The 17,432-nt window shown below is 36.8% G+C and overlaps 1 protein-coding gene and 1 non-coding gene across 2 annotated transcripts in view; both read left to right on the top strand.

The window, feature by feature from the left end:
* KPNA1 (karyopherin subunit alpha 1) overlaps positions 1–17,215 on the top strand; it is a 68,535-nt gene extending 51,320 nt beyond the window's left edge. Inside the window, exons 11-14 of the mRNA XM_053663049.1 lie at positions 1,477–1,602; positions 3,279–3,406; positions 11,762–11,940; positions 14,624–17,215. Coding sequence (XP_053519024.1) covers positions 1,477–1,602; positions 3,279–3,406; positions 11,762–11,940; positions 14,624–14,811 — 621 coding nt within the window. The 3' untranslated portion in view covers positions 14,812–17,215. The remainder of the gene's footprint in view (positions 1–1,476; positions 1,603–3,278; positions 3,407–11,761; positions 11,941–14,623) is intronic.
* Positions 9,615–9,726, top strand: LOC119055579 (small nucleolar RNA SNORA79). The gene has a single exon (XR_005083725.2). It is a non-coding gene; the product is annotated as a small nucleolar RNA SNORA79 (small nucleolar RNA).
* Positions 17,216–17,432: the final 217 nt, after the last annotated feature.

The raw sequence follows: 17,432 nt of genomic DNA, 5'->3' as shown, positions 1-17,432 counted from the left end.
CACCTTTCTGACTAAATTTTTGTAGAGGAAAATAAGGATGCACATTATATGTGGGTAGTACTGATTCCATATCTTATATAAATGTTTTTAACTCTTTCATTTATGCTTATGCTTTAAAAGTGCAACTCCAGAAAGCAGTAATGGTATCTATATGCAAAATAATACCCTGGAATACAATAATCAGTTTTGTTTCTAAATATAAATATTTTTAAAAATTAAATTAAAATGAGAGATTTTTCTCCTGAAAGTTTGGGCCAAAAATATGGGTGCAAATTATACATAGGAGCACATCATACACAACAAAATAAGGTACTTCTCCCTAAGTATTATCTTTGACTTCTGATGTATTTATTTTCCAGACTCCATGGTTTGGCACTTTAAAAATTACTCTGTGACATCTTTTATACTGTTACTTATAAAGGTTATATTTGTTTAACTAAAGTTTTATTTTTTGAACTATGTGAATAGGCAGAAGAAAGGTTTCCTTTTAATTTGCATTTCTTTTATTGCTTGTGAGATCCTTTTGTATTCAGATTTCATTTGCTCCTACCAGTTTACATTTTAAGATAACAACTTATCTGTTGCACTTTTTCCTTTTTTTGGGGGGGGGTTGTGCTTGAAAAGTCCTTCACTCTTCCATATCCAGCTATTTACTGATATTTTTTCTTCTGTCTTATGGTTTGTTTTTTGTATTTACTTTTTAAACCAGCTGTAAATTTATTTTGGTTACTGGGCTAAGTATTGATTTTTTTAAATGTTTTCAGTTAATTAACCCCTTGATTCTATTACCATCTAGTGAGGAAGACACCAGTTATTGTAGGAAGAAAGATTAACTAACTTCATTATATACTTTCTTATAAATAACTGAATTTGCTTTTGGACCAGATATTTATTCTGTTATTCAGTGATTGATTATTGAGCCTGCCATCTATTATTTTAGTGATAACAACTTTATGATTTCAGTTTTTGGTAGAGTAGATCTCCTTCATGTATATTTATCTTACCTCCCTCACCTAAGTAAAGTTTTTGATATCTGGGACATAGTCTTTTTATCTTTGTATGTTATAAAACACCTGGTGTACTTCATTAAGTCTGTATTGGTTCATTGACTGCCAAGGATAGGGTTACCAAAGGATTAAAAAATCTGAGACCACTTTTCAGTTTCTGGCATCTTGATATATTACCCATCCTAAGGCATTTTAATGTGCTTTGGGAATAGGAAGGTGAATAATAAAGTGTGTCTCACTAAATGCAGTCTTAGTAGTTGAGAATGTGTACAATGAAACTGCTTTGATAATGTTAGAAACTGATTTCTCTCTAGTAGTGAATTTTTTACGTATATAAAGTTATTTGTAACATTTCAGGGGGAAATATTCTTTGCTTTTATTTTTCTTAACCTAGAGTTATTTAGTTAAACTTGGCTTATTTTTGTTTGAATCATTACAATAAGTAAAATACTCAAACTTTTCCTCTTAGGTAATTTTGAATTGCTCAGCTCTGCAGAGTTTACTGCATTTGCTGAGTAGCCCAAAGGAATCTATCAAAAAGGAAGCATGTTGGACAATATCTAATATCACAGCAGGAAATAGGGCCCAAATCCAGGTAATTTTATAGCATCTGTCTTTAATTTTTATTGATAAGTAAGATATTTTTTTTGTCAGCCTCAAAAAAATTTTTTTCATTATTGCCTTGGACACCACTAACTTCCAAGGTTGTGGTCTTATTTGGTCAGTCTACTTTTTAAAAAAATCCTATTTTAAAGAAGGTACAACTTTTGAACTTAAACTTAAACCTTGGTATTTCCTTTCGCCTTTATTATTTGATGATTTGCCAGGATAGCAAAATAATGTCCTGTATCCTTGCAGTGTTTTGTTGGACTTGATGCTAAACAGGTTAGCTTTACTCTTGCCAAGGATAATATTTATTTTCTAGTGGGCTGGTGTATTGGATTGCTTCAAATTTTCCGTGAACCTTTGGGGACCTGTTTTTCTCTAACTGGTTATCTGCCCAGTCCTTTTATTCTTGTATCAGTGGAGCAGTAACCCAAGTGGAAGACTAGCAGTGGGCCAGGTGGGTCAGCATGGGCCATGAGAAAGGCTAGAACAACAGATTGGAAATCAGTTTATGAGACTTTAGCTGAGTGGAATCAGAGGTCATCTAATCCAACGTTCTCATTTATAGATGAAACTGAGGCTCAGAAAAATAAAACGATTTGCTCAAGAGCACCTCTAGTAAATGACAGGACCAAGATGAAGTGTCTTTCCACTAAACTTTGCTTACTTTCCTCATTGGTATAATAGAAAAAGTTCTCAACAAGGAAAACATGGGTTAGTCATCCCCTAACGGTGCTGACAGGGACTGACGTTGGGGATGTGCATACGAGGTGATTCCAGTCAGCTGCAGTTGATTGCCTGCTATCACAAGTCTCCTATGTAGAACTACTCGGTTTCTTGATAAAGGAGATGATGCTAAGGGGAAACAAAGTAATTTGAGGAAGACTGTTTTAGTGTTAGTGTTTGAGAGAGATTGAATTAAAATACTCTGTCCAACTGAAAGCTGTTCTGGTGATCTGGGTGGGAGTTGATGGCTTGGAGCAGGATGATGGCAGTGCTAACAAAAAGGAAAAGGTGGGCTCAGGGCATTTTAAATTAAAAATGTAAAAGACATGGTGACTGATCAAATTTAGAATAGATACATACATACAAACAGACAAAGAGAGCCTTTGTAAACTAGAGAAATTTGAAAGGAAACCAGATATAGAGGGCAGATGATGTGTTTGAGGCAAGCAGCAGGCCTAAAGTAAGCTGTTGGCCGTCCTGGGCTGTGGTCCAGTGAGAAGGGAGTACCAGAGAGCTACAACACACGTGTCAGGGTGTGTGCTGTAAGAGAAACGAAAAAAGCAGAGGAGCAGAGAATTGAACTTTTATAATTTATTGGGGGTGGAACAAGAGAGGACAATAAAAGAGAAAATTTGAAGGGAAAACTAGGAGATTATAAGGTCACAGACTGCAGGGAGGGTGTTACTATACCAAATGTCACCAAAAGGTTTAGGGATCATGAGGACTTAACTCCTTGTAATTTATTTTTAATGGGGGAGGATTGTCATTAGTGAAACCAGCTGAAAAGTTATAGTTGGTATCATGAACATATTATAAATATTTTTAATTTGTCAGTTACAGTTTACATTCAGTATTTTGTATTTCAAGTGTACAGCATAGTGGTTAGACATTATAAATCTTACAATTTCCCTTTCCACTTAATTTTTTTCTTAATTTCAGACTGTGATAGATGCCAACATTTTCCCAGCTCTCATTAGTATATTACAAACTGCTGAGTTTCGAACAAGGAAGGAAGCAGCTTGGGCCATCACAAATGCAACTTCTGGAGGATCCGCTGAACAGATCAAGTAAGTACTAGCCAGGTAGCATCTTATAAATTAAAGGAAAAATTATATTTGTCTCCCAGTTAAGAATGCTCATTGTAGCCTCTTGGAAGATTGTTTTTGGTTTGATAATTAGACTGAAATATTGATTTAATTTCTTATACTTTTCCCATTTCTTCCTGCTGAAAAAAAATTCTGGGATGTGAAAAGTGAGGTAATTGAGGTTTGGAGCAGTAGAAATAATTATAGGGCTGGTTTCAGCCTATTCTGGAGCTGCTTGGTCAGAAACATCTTGAGTAGTCTGAAAGGTTATTTGTAGACTCTTCAGTTTGAATAGTTAACTCTTGCCATTTTTAGTTTAAATGTCTTCATTGACCAGACGTGGAAGAGAGGTTTATCTTAAAGTGCCAAATTCTGTAGAGGCAAGTGTCTCCTGAAGTACTGCAGTATCAGTGAAGAGAGAGAGATCTGTATTAGCTTGAGATTTAAATGGCCTCGTGGGTAGCAGCTTATAATCTTAATGGCTAGAAAGGGCATAAACATGAATAGTTATCATTAAAAAAATTAAATCCTACCATTTTTGACAGCATGGATGGACCTAGAGGGTATTATGGTAAGTGAAACAAGTCAGATAAGGAAAGACAGATGTCATATGATTTTACTTATATGTGGAATCAAAAGGACAATATAAACGAACGAACAAAACAGAAACAGACTCATGGATACCGAAATCATACTGATGGTTGCTAGAGGGGAGGGGGATTGGGGGTTGGGTAAAAAAGATCAAGGCTTTGAGAAGTACAGATTGATAGTTACAAAATAGTCATGGAGATGTAAAATACAACATAAGGAATATAGTCAGTAGTATAATAATTATGTATGGTGCCAGGTAGGTACTGGAAATATTGGGGGGAGCACTTTGTAAATTATATAATTGTCTAACTATTATGCTGTACACCTGAAACTGATACAAAATAAAATCGAATTTAAATTGTAATTGAAAAAATTAATATGGAAAGGAATCAATTCCTTAGGAATATTATATAATTAAATGCTAAATTAGGGGCATTAACTATTTCAGATAGAAAGAAACAGTAGTGATAAAGAAAAAAAGATGGGACCTAGACTTTTAACTTACTTTAACTTTCTTTATGGGGAATTCAGGTGAGAGAAGATGGTTTCAAATGAGTGTTACCGCATCCGCCCCTTTCTCATATGTAGTATATTGTTGCTTTGTGGGTTAAACATAGGCACTGAAGTAATACCAATTTTTAATGCTCTGTTGAGAATTTAAAAATGAAAAGATAAAGTAATCCTGACATATCAGAAATTGATCAGGTATGGAAAATAAGAGGTAAAATGGTTGAACACATGCAATAGCTGTTTCCGTAAAGTTCATTGTGGACAGGTTATTCATGGACGACTTTCCACATGATTGTGTATGAGATTAGGTCTTCTTCAGCCTCCAGGATTCTGGTTCTAGGGTATAGCAAGTCATTGAATAATGTTTTGTTGTAGTATAGAAACTTGTTTAAATTAATGAGAGTATGGTAAAATAGGTTTTATTATGTCGGTTTGCAGAACTATTGACAGTGCTGAGGGCTTAATGTACATACTATGATTGTATGCCACCACCAGATGGCAGTAATGTGCAGTACTATAGAAGTTATTTGAACAGTTGGTAGTTTTATGTTCAAATGCAGATTTATAATTATTAATCATTTCTACATTGTGTACAGAATCTATGTTTTAATTGAAATGGTTAAACTGAACATGCATATTTTTAAGCTGTTTTAAAGTACTGTGATAGCTTTCATAAGAAAGTATTTAAGGATATTTTGCTCTGTTAGAGGAGAATAGGATGGTTACTACCCCTTTTTAAAATCTGACATAGCTATTTATAATAATTTAGTTAGTTGTCAGTGTCCTAGCAGTTTCTTTTAACTAGATGTTTTCTTAAAAGATTATTACAAAGATATAGTCCAGATTATAGAATATAAACTTCGTCTCTGATAAAGATCTGTGTGGCTTCTGCTTATTCTTGTTACAGAAGACAAAATTTAGATGTAAGAATCAGTTAGAATAATTTAGAAAATATCCATAATTCTCGGCTAAATACAATCAAATACACATGTACTGTTATTCTTAAGAATGAGGGATAAAGAATGTTGCCTGGAATTAAAAGTGTTTCATGAAAGAGGTGAGACTTAACATTTACGTAGAGATTTGGTGATTTTTTAGAGGAGCAAGAATAGCATGAGGAGAAGTATGATGGAATATGCACAGTAAATGTTATTGGAAGAGGCAGATCAGTCTTGCTATAGGTTAGAAGGTCTGTCTTGGGAGGACTCAGGGAAATAAAGAAGACAGTCTTTTGAGGGGAGAAAAGAGAGCAATTAAGATGCCATTGCAGTAGTTTAGTGAACAGTGATGGGCAGGATTAAGATAGTAGCTGTTGCATGGGATATGGATCTGAGTATGGGAAAGCAGGATCTATAGGACTGAGTGGCAGGCTGTGGGTAAGAAAGGAAAGGGAAAAGTCAGAGATGACTGGGGAAAATGTGGGCGCTGTCGATAAATATTAGGACACAGGAAGCAAAATCCTTTTTGAAGGTGCTGGTTTTATTTTTAAACATATCTTATTGATTATACTATTAACAGTTGTCCCATTTCCCCCCTTTATTCCTGTCTGCCTTGCACACTGCCTCCCACCCGAATTCTTCCCCTTTAGTTCATTTCATGTCCATGGGTTGTACATATAAGTTCTTTGGCCTTTCCATTTCCTATACTGTTCTTAACCACCCCTTGTGTATTTTGTACCTACCATTTATGCTACTTACTCCCTGTACCTTTTCCCCCTCTTCCCTCCTTCCACTCCCTTGCTGATAACCCTCCATGTGATCTCCATTTGTGTGATTCTGTTCTGTTCTAGTTGTTTGCTTAGTTGGTTTTTATTTTTGTTTTTTTAGGTTCAGTCGTTGATAGTTGTGAGTTTGTTGTCATTTCACTGTTCATATTTTTTATCTTCTTTTTCTTAGATAAGTCCCTCTAACATTTCATATAATAAGGGCTGGGTGTTGATGAACTCCTCGAACTTGACTTTATCTGGGAAGCACTTTATCTGCTCTTCCATTCTAAATGATAGTTCGCTATATAGAGTAATCTTGGATATAGGTCCTTTTCTTTCATGACTTGGAATACTTCTTTCCAGCCCCTTCTTTCCTGTAAGGTCTTTTTTGAGAAATTAGCTGACAGTCTTATGGGAACTCCTTTGTAGGTAACTGTCTCCTTTTCTCTTGCTGCTTTTAAGATTCTCTTCTTCTCTTTAATCTTGGGTAGTGTAATTATGATGTGCCTTGGTGTGTGCTTCCTTGGTCCAACTTCTTTGGGACTCTCTGAGCTTCCTGGACTTCTTGGAAGTCTAGTTTTCTTCCTGTCACTGTTGGTTCTCTGTACATTTTTCCTTATTTCACTTTTCATAGCCTTCATTTTTCCTCTATTTTGTGACCACACTCAACCATTTCTGTGAGCATCCTGATTACCAGTGTTTTGAACTATGCTTTTGATTGGTTGGCTATGTTTTTGTCGCTTAGTTGTATTTTTTTCCTGGAGTTTTGAACTGTTCTTTCATTTGGGCCTTTTTTTGGGGGGTGGGGGCTCTCCGCACCTGTTATGTAGTAAGGAGTGGAGCCTTAGGTGTTTACCAGGGCAGGGGCACAACCTATTTCACTTCATTGTAGAGCTGTATGTCAGGGATGGGTCAGAGAGGGAACAATGATGCTTGCTCTGCTCTCTGCTGGCTTTCAGTCACTTCCCCTGCTTCCCACAAGCAAATTGGGCCCTTCTGGTGCTGGTTCCTGGGTGGGTGGTTTTGTGTATGTTCTAGGACCCTGTGGGTCTCTCCAATGTGCTCTCCTGTGAGGCTGGGAGTTTCTCCTGTTGCTGCCTCAACCCTCACAGGCTTTTTCATTTAGAGGTTTTGAAAGTTTATTTCCCCATGCTGGAATCCTGTATTGCATGGTCTGTGTTGCTTCTAGGTTGTTCCTCCCAGTTTATCCACACACAAATGTAGAACTGCCTGCCACCACATCACCTCCCTGGTTTTCCAGTTGCTGCCTTGCCAAAAGTCCTCTCTGCTCAGCTACCCATCTCCACCCCTCCTACCAGTCTGCATCAGTGTTTCTTCAATTCCTTGGTTGTTGGACTTCCATACAGTTTGATTTTGTCAGTTATGTTTTTTTTGTTTTCAATTTGTTGTCCTTCTTTTGGTTGTGTGAGGAGGAAGTACAGTGTATCTATCTACGCCTCCATCTTGGCCAGAAGTCTCTTTTGAGGGTGCTGATTTTAGACATACTGAGTTTGTTGCTCAACTAAAGAAATGTAAAAAAAGAAAAAAACCCTGGCTGGTGTAGCTCAGTGGATTGAGCATGGGGCTGTGAAGAAAAGAGTCACTGGTTTGATTCCCAGTCAGGGCACATGCCTGCGTTGCAGGCCAGGTCCCCAGTAGGGGACACATGAGAGGCAATCACACATTGATGTTTCTCCCCCCCTCTTTCTCCTTTCCTTCCCCTCTCTCAAAAAATAAATAAAATATTTTAAAAATTTACTTTAAAAAAAGGAAACCTGACTTACCAATTCTGTCTCTCAAAACTCACTTTTCCTTTGTTCTAGAGTATGCGGGTTTCTTCCCCATGAATTTCTCCTTCCTAAAGGAACTCCTAGATGTAAAATTAACCAGTTAGCTCAAATCCTTCAGGTTGGAGACTCCAACATAATATGACAAATATAACATTTTTTCAGATAATGTATTCTTGTGAACTGAATTTCTAACCCAGAAGATTTCTTAATGATAGTTTTCTGTCACAAAAGTTGGCTAGCATCGATAACCAATGATGCTCACTTTACCACTTGTTCCAAATACCCATGCATAGGAGCTACTCTCAGACTTTAACTATAGAATTGTGCTTGTTTTTCAGTCATTTTTTCAAGACTTCAAACTTCTGAGGGTTTTCTCAAAATAATACTGGTTTCCAACTCCTACACAGCCCAGATGCCTTCATACGTGTTCTGCTTTTAGGTGTAGATTGCTGTCCTTAGAGAAATTTGCATAAATAGTGAAATATCACTAGAGTTGGTCTTTAAATCTCCACAGCTTTTATCAGAAAATAACACCTGAAATTCCTTCTGATCTTGTAAGTCATGCAAAGTATAGACTGATTGATGCCACCACTGGTCTGAAAGCAGAGCTTTTAGTCCTTAATGTCCTTAGAAAGTAGGTTGTCATCTGCTCTAATGCTCACATCTGGTAACCTACATTAAAATATTTTAAATGGCTAGACTTCCGAACCCAGAGCTCATTAATGGGTTCAAATACAAAGAATAATGTCAGAATACAAATCACTGATAATATATTTTGCAAATAAAATCTCATATCTTCAGAACTCTGGATTTGCTTAGCATATTTTTGGGTAGAGTTTATTTTTATTTTTATTTTTTTTAAAGGTTTTATTTATCTTTAGAGGGGCAGGGAAGGAGAGAGGGAGAGAAATATCAGTGTATGGTTGCCTCTCGTGTGTCCCCTGCTGGGAACTGGCCTGCAACCCAGGCATGTGCCCTGACTGGGAATCAAACCACGATCGTGTGGTTCGCAGGCCTGCACTCAATCCACTGAGCTACACCAGCCAGGGCGGGTAGAGTTTTTTTTTTTAATTTATTTAATTATTATTCAAGTACAGTTTTCTGTTTTTTACTCCCATCCCAGCCCACCCCCCCCCCAAGAGTAGAATTTTTTTTTTTTAAGATTTTATTTATCTTTAGAGGGGAAGGAGAGAGGGAGAGAAACATCAATGTATGGTTGCCTTTTGTGCGTCCCCTGCTGGGAACTGGCCTGCAGGGAACCAGCATGCAACCCAGGCATGTGCCCTGACTGGGAATCGAACTGCGATCTTCTGGTTCGCAGACCTGTGCTTAATCCACTGAGCTACACCAGCCAGGGCAAGAGTAGAATTTTTAATAAGAGCATTTTAGTCTATAGTATTATAGTTCGTTTTTAAATTATTCATTTAACAAATTATATACAAGTTCTAGAAGCTTCTAGCATCCTTAAAATTTGTTTTTAATCCTCAGTCAGGTTTTTAGTACACTGGTTTTCATAATAAAACACCCATGTTACAAAACTAAATGAACTTCTTAAAGTCAGTAAATACAAGGATCAGAGGTCTGTCAGGATTTTCATTGGGAAGAAGAGATTTTCATTGGGAAGAAATTTGATTTTCTTCATTCAGGAAATATTAGGATAATTGGGTTATCTGTTTATATTCTGAAATTTGCAGGATCAAACACTTAGAAGAGAAAAAGAAGTGCAGGCCAGGATTGAGTTTGAGGACAATTTGGAGATTATGAATAAGTCTCTGAAATACCAATTGGTGTTCAGTAGACTTGCCTATATAGTCCAGTGAAGTTTAAGTGCAGACGTGTAATTCATCTTTAATCCGTTATTCTAAAATTTTACTGGGATTTTGTGACAGACATTTATAAATCTCTGGTTTCCAGACATTTCCAGTTGAGGAAACTGAGGCACAGAGAGATCAAATAATTTGCCCAAAGTCGTCCAGCTTGTAAGTAGCACAGCTGGAATGTAGTAGTGGGGGTTATCTCTGGGTACTTTTTATTTTCCTGAATGGTTTTTGGTATTTTCCAAATTTGCAACAGCTAACATACTGACAATTATAAAGAGGCTTGTTTTTTGTTTTTGTTTTGTTTTTTAAAGAAAAATAGTGAGAATTATATAGGTATGTTAAAGGAAGGGTTGACTAAAAGCTGTGGAATTAAAGGAAGGGGAAATGATCAGCGGTGACTTTAAGGCTGCATAACTGACCTGCTGCTGTGTTGAACTTGTAGTCTTAATTGTTAGGAACTATTTAAATAAAATTAGGGACAATACTATTAAATTTACTACTGAGTAAATAATAATGCTAAATAAGTCATAAAACTACTTTTTAAAAAACTACTTTTTTTTGCAACCTTTTTGAGATTTATAGAAAAATTGAGAGACTATAGTACAGAGCTCCTGTATACACCCCTCAGCTGCACAATTTCCTGTATTGTTAACATCTCACATAGTCTGGTTACATTTTTAAATAGTAATGAACCAATGTAACGAGCTAGTGAACCAATATTGATGCATTATTAACTAAAGTTCATAGTTTATATTAAGGATCATTCTTTGTGTTGTCCAACTCCACAGGTTTGATGAATGCAGGATTTTTCCACCACTGGAGTATAGACTAGTTCCACCGTCCTGACAGTGCCCTCTGCTTTACCGGGTCACCTGCTCCCTTACCTCCACCCACAAATCTATGACAACCACTATTTCTGTTGTCTTCACAAAAAAATTTGTTTTTTCTAGAATGTCATCTATTTGGAATAATATAGTATAGAGTCTTCTTAGATTGGCTTCTTTCACTTAGGAATATGCACTTAATGTTACTTCATGTTTTTTCATAGCTTGAGTGCTCATTTCTTTTTATTGCTGAATAATACTCCATTGTCTGAATGGACTACCATTTACCATCTATTTATTCATTCACCTATTGAAGAAAATCTTGGTTGCTTTCAGGCTTTGGCAGTTGTGAATAAAGCTGATGTAAATATTGGTGTATAGGTTTTTGTGTGGATGTAAGTTTTATCTCAGTTGGGCAAATACCAAGGAGTATGATTCCTGGATCATATAAAAATCTTTGTAAAAAGCTGCCAAGCTGTCTTCCAAAATTGGTTTATCCTAATTTGCATTCTCACCAACAAAACATCAGTTTCTGTTCCACATCTTTGCCAGGATTTGATATTGTTAGTGTTTGGGGTTTTAGCCATTTTAATAGGTATGTGGTATCATTGTTGTTTTAATTTGTAGTCCCTTAATGACGTATGTAATACGATGCTGAACATCTGTTCATATGCTTATTTCCCATTAGTGTGTCTTTGGTGAGGTGGATGTTTAGATCATTTGCTCTTTTTAACACTGAGTTGATTTCTTTAGAGTTCTGCGTAGGAAGTAGAATGGCCTGATGTGGTAGCTTTCACACCAAGTGTGTGGTTAGCTATAGAAACAAAGATGATACTGTATTTTATGAGTTGCTTGTATTCAAAAAAGAGTCCAGTAATTGTGGAAGGAAAAAGGAATGGAACTGCCTGCTTGAGAACTGGTTTTGTTTCACTTATTTGTAGATTTTTTTTCTTTCGTATGATAAGATATCTTGTGTGATTGAGTGGGTGCCTATTTTTATCTCTCTACTCAAGTTGCTAGTGACCCTTCCACCAGCCTGGTAAGTTTTATTGAATTCAAAGCTTTGTTTGAGTAAATTATTCTTTTTATTAACTTAGGTACCTCGTAGAACTGGGTTGTATCAAACCGCTCTGTGATCTCCTCACCGTCATGGACTCTAAGATTGTACAGGTTGCACTAAATGGCTTGGAAAATATCCTGAGGCTTGGAGAACAAGAAGCCAAAAGAAATGGCACTGGCATTAACCCTTACTGTGCTTTGATTGAAGAAGCTTATGGTAAGATAAGAGTATAATTATTTTTTTAATTATTATTTTCTCTTTTTTAATTTTATTATTTTCTCTTAATAAAATTATTTTTTTTCTCTGTGCTTTTCTAGCTTGTCCATATCTGTCATTAGAGAACACATACAAAAAGTTGTTTTCTTATGAATAATATTTAGTATGCAGACCTGGAAAAGAATATGTGTCATAAATGTGAAGAGAAACGAGAACTGGCCTCTTCAGGTCTTCCCAGTTGCCTGACTGCTCTTCCTTGCCAGTACTCTTGATCCATACTAGTCCCTCTGAGCCTCAGCAACATCCACATCTATTGTAGATGATTCCTGACTGCTTTTCTCTTGGCAGATTGGGAGCTCTGATTATGCATTGCACCCAGCAGTTCCTGTGTTCCTAAAGAGTCCCTGGCTTTAAAGGTTTCTAATGAATAAGCCCTGGCTGGGTAACTCAGTCAATTAGAGTATCATCCTGATACACCATGGTTGCATGTTCAATCCCTGATAAGGGCACATACAAGAATCAACCAGCGAATGTATAAGTAAGGGGAATAGCAAGCTGATGTCTCTCCCTTTCTCTCCCTCTACTTCTCAGCCTCCCTCTTCCCTCCCCCCTCCCTCCTTCCCCCTCCCTTTCTCTCTCTCTCAAATCAGTTTTTAAAAAAGATTTTTAAGAGTTTCATCTTTAAAAGTTAACTTGGTTTCCTCATTCTTCTAATACCACTCTTAACTGTATTCTTAATCATTAATACTTTAACCTTTTATGTTCTTTAAGTGATTTTAATGCATAGTTAAAAACGGCATTAAACTATGCATTTAACGCAGGGTTAAAAACCACTGTTCTGGGGTTGCTCTGTTCTTGAGATTGGAATTAGGGATCATGGGGGCATACGTTCATTTTTCAGAATGATCAAAATGCAGAATTATTTTCCAAAGTGATTTTTTAAAAAGATTTTATTTATCTTTAGAGGGGAAGGGAAGGAGAGTGGGAGAGAAATATCAGTGTATTGTTGCCTCTTGTGCGTCCCCTGCCAGGAACTGGCCTGCAACCCAGGCATGTGCCCTGACTGGGAATCGAACCGTGATCGTGTCATTCACAGGCCCGCACTCAATCCACTGAGCTACACCAGCCAGGGCATAATAATGTACTGTATTCAGAGATCTTTCTCTACAGAAATAACTTTTGTTACTTTTTTGATTTATATATATTTTAATATGGATATATATGAGGGGGAACCCCCCCAAATTGGAATTATCTTCTGGAGGGCAAGACCCTTGTAGTACATGTTTCCTCTGCTAGGTGGGTGTTCTAAGAACCCATCTGTCCAAATTGGTGTAACAGCAGGTGTGAAAGGTCATGTTTGACTTAAGTGAATTTTGTTTCTAAGAGTCTTTCAGCACACTTGCCTGTTGCAAGATGAATGATTTACGAGTGTACCTGCCTACACCACACTGAGAGTTCAACACTTTTTAACCCAAAATGGCATAACTCCCATGCCCCACTCTTCCTATTCACCCAGTCTCGCCCCGAGTGACTTTCTTTTTTTTTTTTGTTACCCTGGATGAAAAAACTTCTCAAAGGGAAACGTTTTGCTGTTTGGCAGAGGTAAAACAAAAACAGCAGAAGCACTATAAGACATTAAAATCAACAAGTTCAAAAACTGTTTTGTGCAATGGAAAAAAGTCTTAATAGTGTATTACATTAAATGGAGAGTACTTTAAAGGTGACTGAAGTTTAAACATGCAAGAATACACTTTTTTTTTTGTAGATTAATCTCATTTTTATTTAAGAAAAACTATTAGTACTGGATAACGCTAATGGATGATGGATGAAACTCAGGTTTTTATTTTATTAACTTCTATACTGTTTGACATATTTTTAAAAATAAAAAGTACTATTGTACTTTATTATTATTTTTTAATATTAAATTTTATTTAGTTACTTTTCAAGTACATTTTTTTTTATCTATTTCTCCCATCTCACCCCACCCCCACCCCCCGCCCGGTCTCCCCCCTCCCTCACATTCCCCCCCCCCCACACACAGTCCTCATCTCTGAGAATACACATTTTTTTATAAATTTCATTTTTGGGGTCTTTCCTTGTATAAAAAGTGTGTATTTTTCCCCCTTTGAGCAATGTTACTATTTATTTCTGGTATTGCTCTAGCTGTTGGACTGCTCGTACCTGCAAGTAAAATAAAGCCTAGTTCAGAAGGACTTGAATTTAATAAAGGGAATGTGTTGGCTAATTGTTCTAGTTGGACCTGTGAGTTTAAACAATAGGAACTCATTCTGACTGATTTAAGGACATTACACATTTGTTGAAATGATACTGGATAGGTCAGAGTCTGAGTAGACAGAACTAGAACCAAGGACTAACTAGGCCATAGGTACAGTCCAGTAGGAACTCTGCTGCTACTGGCCTTAGGCACTGGATGAGATGGTGACCGTGGACATTGCTGCTTTTGGGGATAGGCCTCTGCTTGCATATGGGTTTAAGATGTTGGTTTGTAATACTAGAACTCAAGATATAATTCCAAGCAATACTGTCTGTGCTATTTCTAAATACAAGATATAAGTAGCGAAGAGTCTTCCTTTACCTCAGGGAAGGAGATATATTGGGAAACATTGCTACATTGGAATTTCCTATAGATAAACAATCGATTTTCTATTATTCTTTCTTCTAGGTCTGGATAAAATTGAGTTCTTACAGAGTCATGAAAACCAAGAGATCTACCAGAAGGCCTTTGACCTTATTGAGCATTACTTCGGTACCGAGGATGAGGACAGCAGCATTGCACCCCAGGTTGACCTTAGCCAGCAGCAGTACATCTTCCAGCAGTGTGAGGCTCCTATGGAAGGTTTCCAGCTTTGAAGCAATACACTGGTTTTATGTTCCTGTGTCAGACCAGGCTACCCAGTCAAGTCCTCTTGTGGAGCCCACAGTCCTCATGGAGCTAACTTCTCAAATGTTTTCCATAATACTGTTTGCGCTCATCTGCTTGTCTTGCGCACCTGCTCTCTTACACACATCTGGAAAACCTCTGGCTCTCTGTGGTGGAATACCCTTCTAAGAAAAGGGTAACCAGAATGGCCCACTCTCTTAAGGAAAATCCCTAGGCTTTGGAGATCCGCACTTATATATTATTATAAGAGTCATGAGAATATGCACATGTTAATGTGGCTCTCTTTTTTTGTTGTTGTTGGGGGAAAAGAGGGCTCTTCCTCATTCCCTTTTAAGTGGGAAAAAATACTGACATTAAAAAGATGAGACTATAACTTTATCTCGAATTTCACACAACTACTTGCAAACAAGGGAGATGTTTAGACCTATTGTGTATACATCAGAGTACTTTTCATGAGTTCTTCCACAGTGAACCCTTGGATTACCTGGTGGCTTTTTCTAGACAGATTTGCATTAATACTTACTGAGATTGGATGGTTTCCTTTCCTCCAGTGGCACCGTTCTTCACAGATGTTAAAGTTAAACCATCTGCTCTCTCACCTTCAGCCTTCAGTGAATGTGCTTTCTAGTTGTCAGGAATGCTGAAGCATTAACACTTGATTCTCAGATGTGATACTGGTTTGAAGATTTCCGTAGAGCAGAAGAGAGAGGGGCACATAGTAATTTGTGTGGCTATTGCTTCTCTTTGGTCTTACCTGTCTTAGGATTTGGAAGTGGTTCAATTCTAATACCGGTTGGAGATTGACTTAGAATGTTTAGTAATCTAAAACATATTCTATAATTCAATAAAAAAGTAAAAAATAAACAAAAACCCCCACCAGTTTTCCCAAACTTAACCAGTGTGACTAGAGGCTGTGTTTCTGCATTTAAACAAATGTTTCAGGCTTCGTGGTCCTGGTAAGGTCCTCATTAAATTGGAGTTCACCTTAGGTGCTTTCCCCCTCTGTGACTGGCAGACAACACATACTTTTAAAGGTTACTTAGGAAAATTTTTTAATTTGGTTCAGCATGATTCTAATGTATTCATGCTGCAGATATGATCCCATTAATGTAGCATCCTTAAACAAGTAACTATCTTCTCAATATGACCTGTTTAACCCAAATAAGGGGCAGTGATTTTTTTTTTTTACAACCTTATTTTTCCCTAGTCCTGTAATTTTATCTCCTACTAGTTAGTACTGCCCAGTGGTTACCTTCCCCCCTTGTCATGAAATAAAAACAGTTTCTCCTCCTGGCTCATTTAATGATGACTGCAATCTGTACCTGCAAACAGCACTTCCAGTGCTGTCTTCAGTGATCTACATTTGTGCTTGGACTGGAACAAAAAAATAAGTGTAATTGCCAAGAGAACTGCAGCTGAACATACGACTTCTTGGTGCTAGTTGGTCATCTTGACTCAATATTGGGACACACTATCAGAGAAGATTTATATTTGTTGATGTGCTATTCAAAATGAATTCTGAAGGAAGAGTTGCTCACTTCTGTTATAGAGAATACCCTTTTAATCCTCTTTAATCTTGTCCTCTTCTAGAATTCATTGTAACCCCAAAGTTTAGCTCTTTGGGAGTTCCCCTGACAAGCTATTCTGCATCTCTGGTAAATCCCTCTGAATGTTAGGGATGTTCAGAGCTTTCATACCTCAACATGTTGTCAATTAAGAAGTCGACTTATGTGACCTAATTTAAACTTTTAAAAAATCCACTTCATTTAAAGTAAAAAGATAAAGGACATTTCACCAAGCCTGTGATGCAGTCTTCACCTCTAACCTGTAGTTGTGTCTGCTCTGGATGGATACCGTCTGTCGTTGGTGGAGCAGCCACTGCAAACTAGTCAACTCTCATGCATAACTGTTACTTTTTCTAGTGCTGCTTTGTGCTGAAAGAACATTTTAGTTTACTGCACTTGACCTGTAAAAGACTTTGATTCTTTGTAATTTTAGGGACAAGTTAGGTGGTTAATTTAAAGAAAAACTTTCAATGTTGCCTTTACATCACATTAAAATATAACTTCTTTCAGAAGGGTAATAGAAGCACTGATTCATAGTAAAAATCTTGTTTTTAGCTTTGACTTTTTTTGTGGCTGAGTTTTTTAAAATTGTAAATTACTGATAACATGTCATTTCTCTAGAATGTTTTAAATTATGTACCTTCTTTTGGATAATTTAAAATTTTTTCAGTTCATGTTGATAAACCAATTTGAATGGAAAAAATATAAAGCACACAGTTGTTTCTCCACATTAGAATAGCATATGTTGGAAATTTTTGCTAGCAATTGCAGGTGTCTTAATGAATGAATTAAAACAAAGTACACTCAACTGATGTAGTCTATTTTCTGTTTAAAACAGGAATTTATCTTCCTCCTGTCTTAGAAGTTCCTGAGCGATGAGCTAAAATTCTTTTAGAATTAAAATGGTATTTTTTAAATATAAAAAAAAATTGAAATTGACTAAATGTTAAATTCCAGCATAACAGTTGGAACTGAGAAAGCAACCTTTCTTGGTAATAGAAATGACATTTCAGGAGGTACCTGTA

Source organism: Artibeus jamaicensis, unplaced genomic scaffold (assembly GCF_021234435.1).
Source record: "Artibeus jamaicensis isolate MK-2021 breed Jamaican fruit bat unplaced genomic scaffold, CSHL_Jam_final contig_3126, whole genome shotgun sequence".
NCBI lineage: Eukaryota > Metazoa > Chordata > Mammalia > Chiroptera > Phyllostomidae > Artibeus > Artibeus jamaicensis.
The sequence above is the reverse complement of the archived record's forward strand: the minus strand, read 5'-3'. Positions and strand labels throughout refer to the sequence as shown.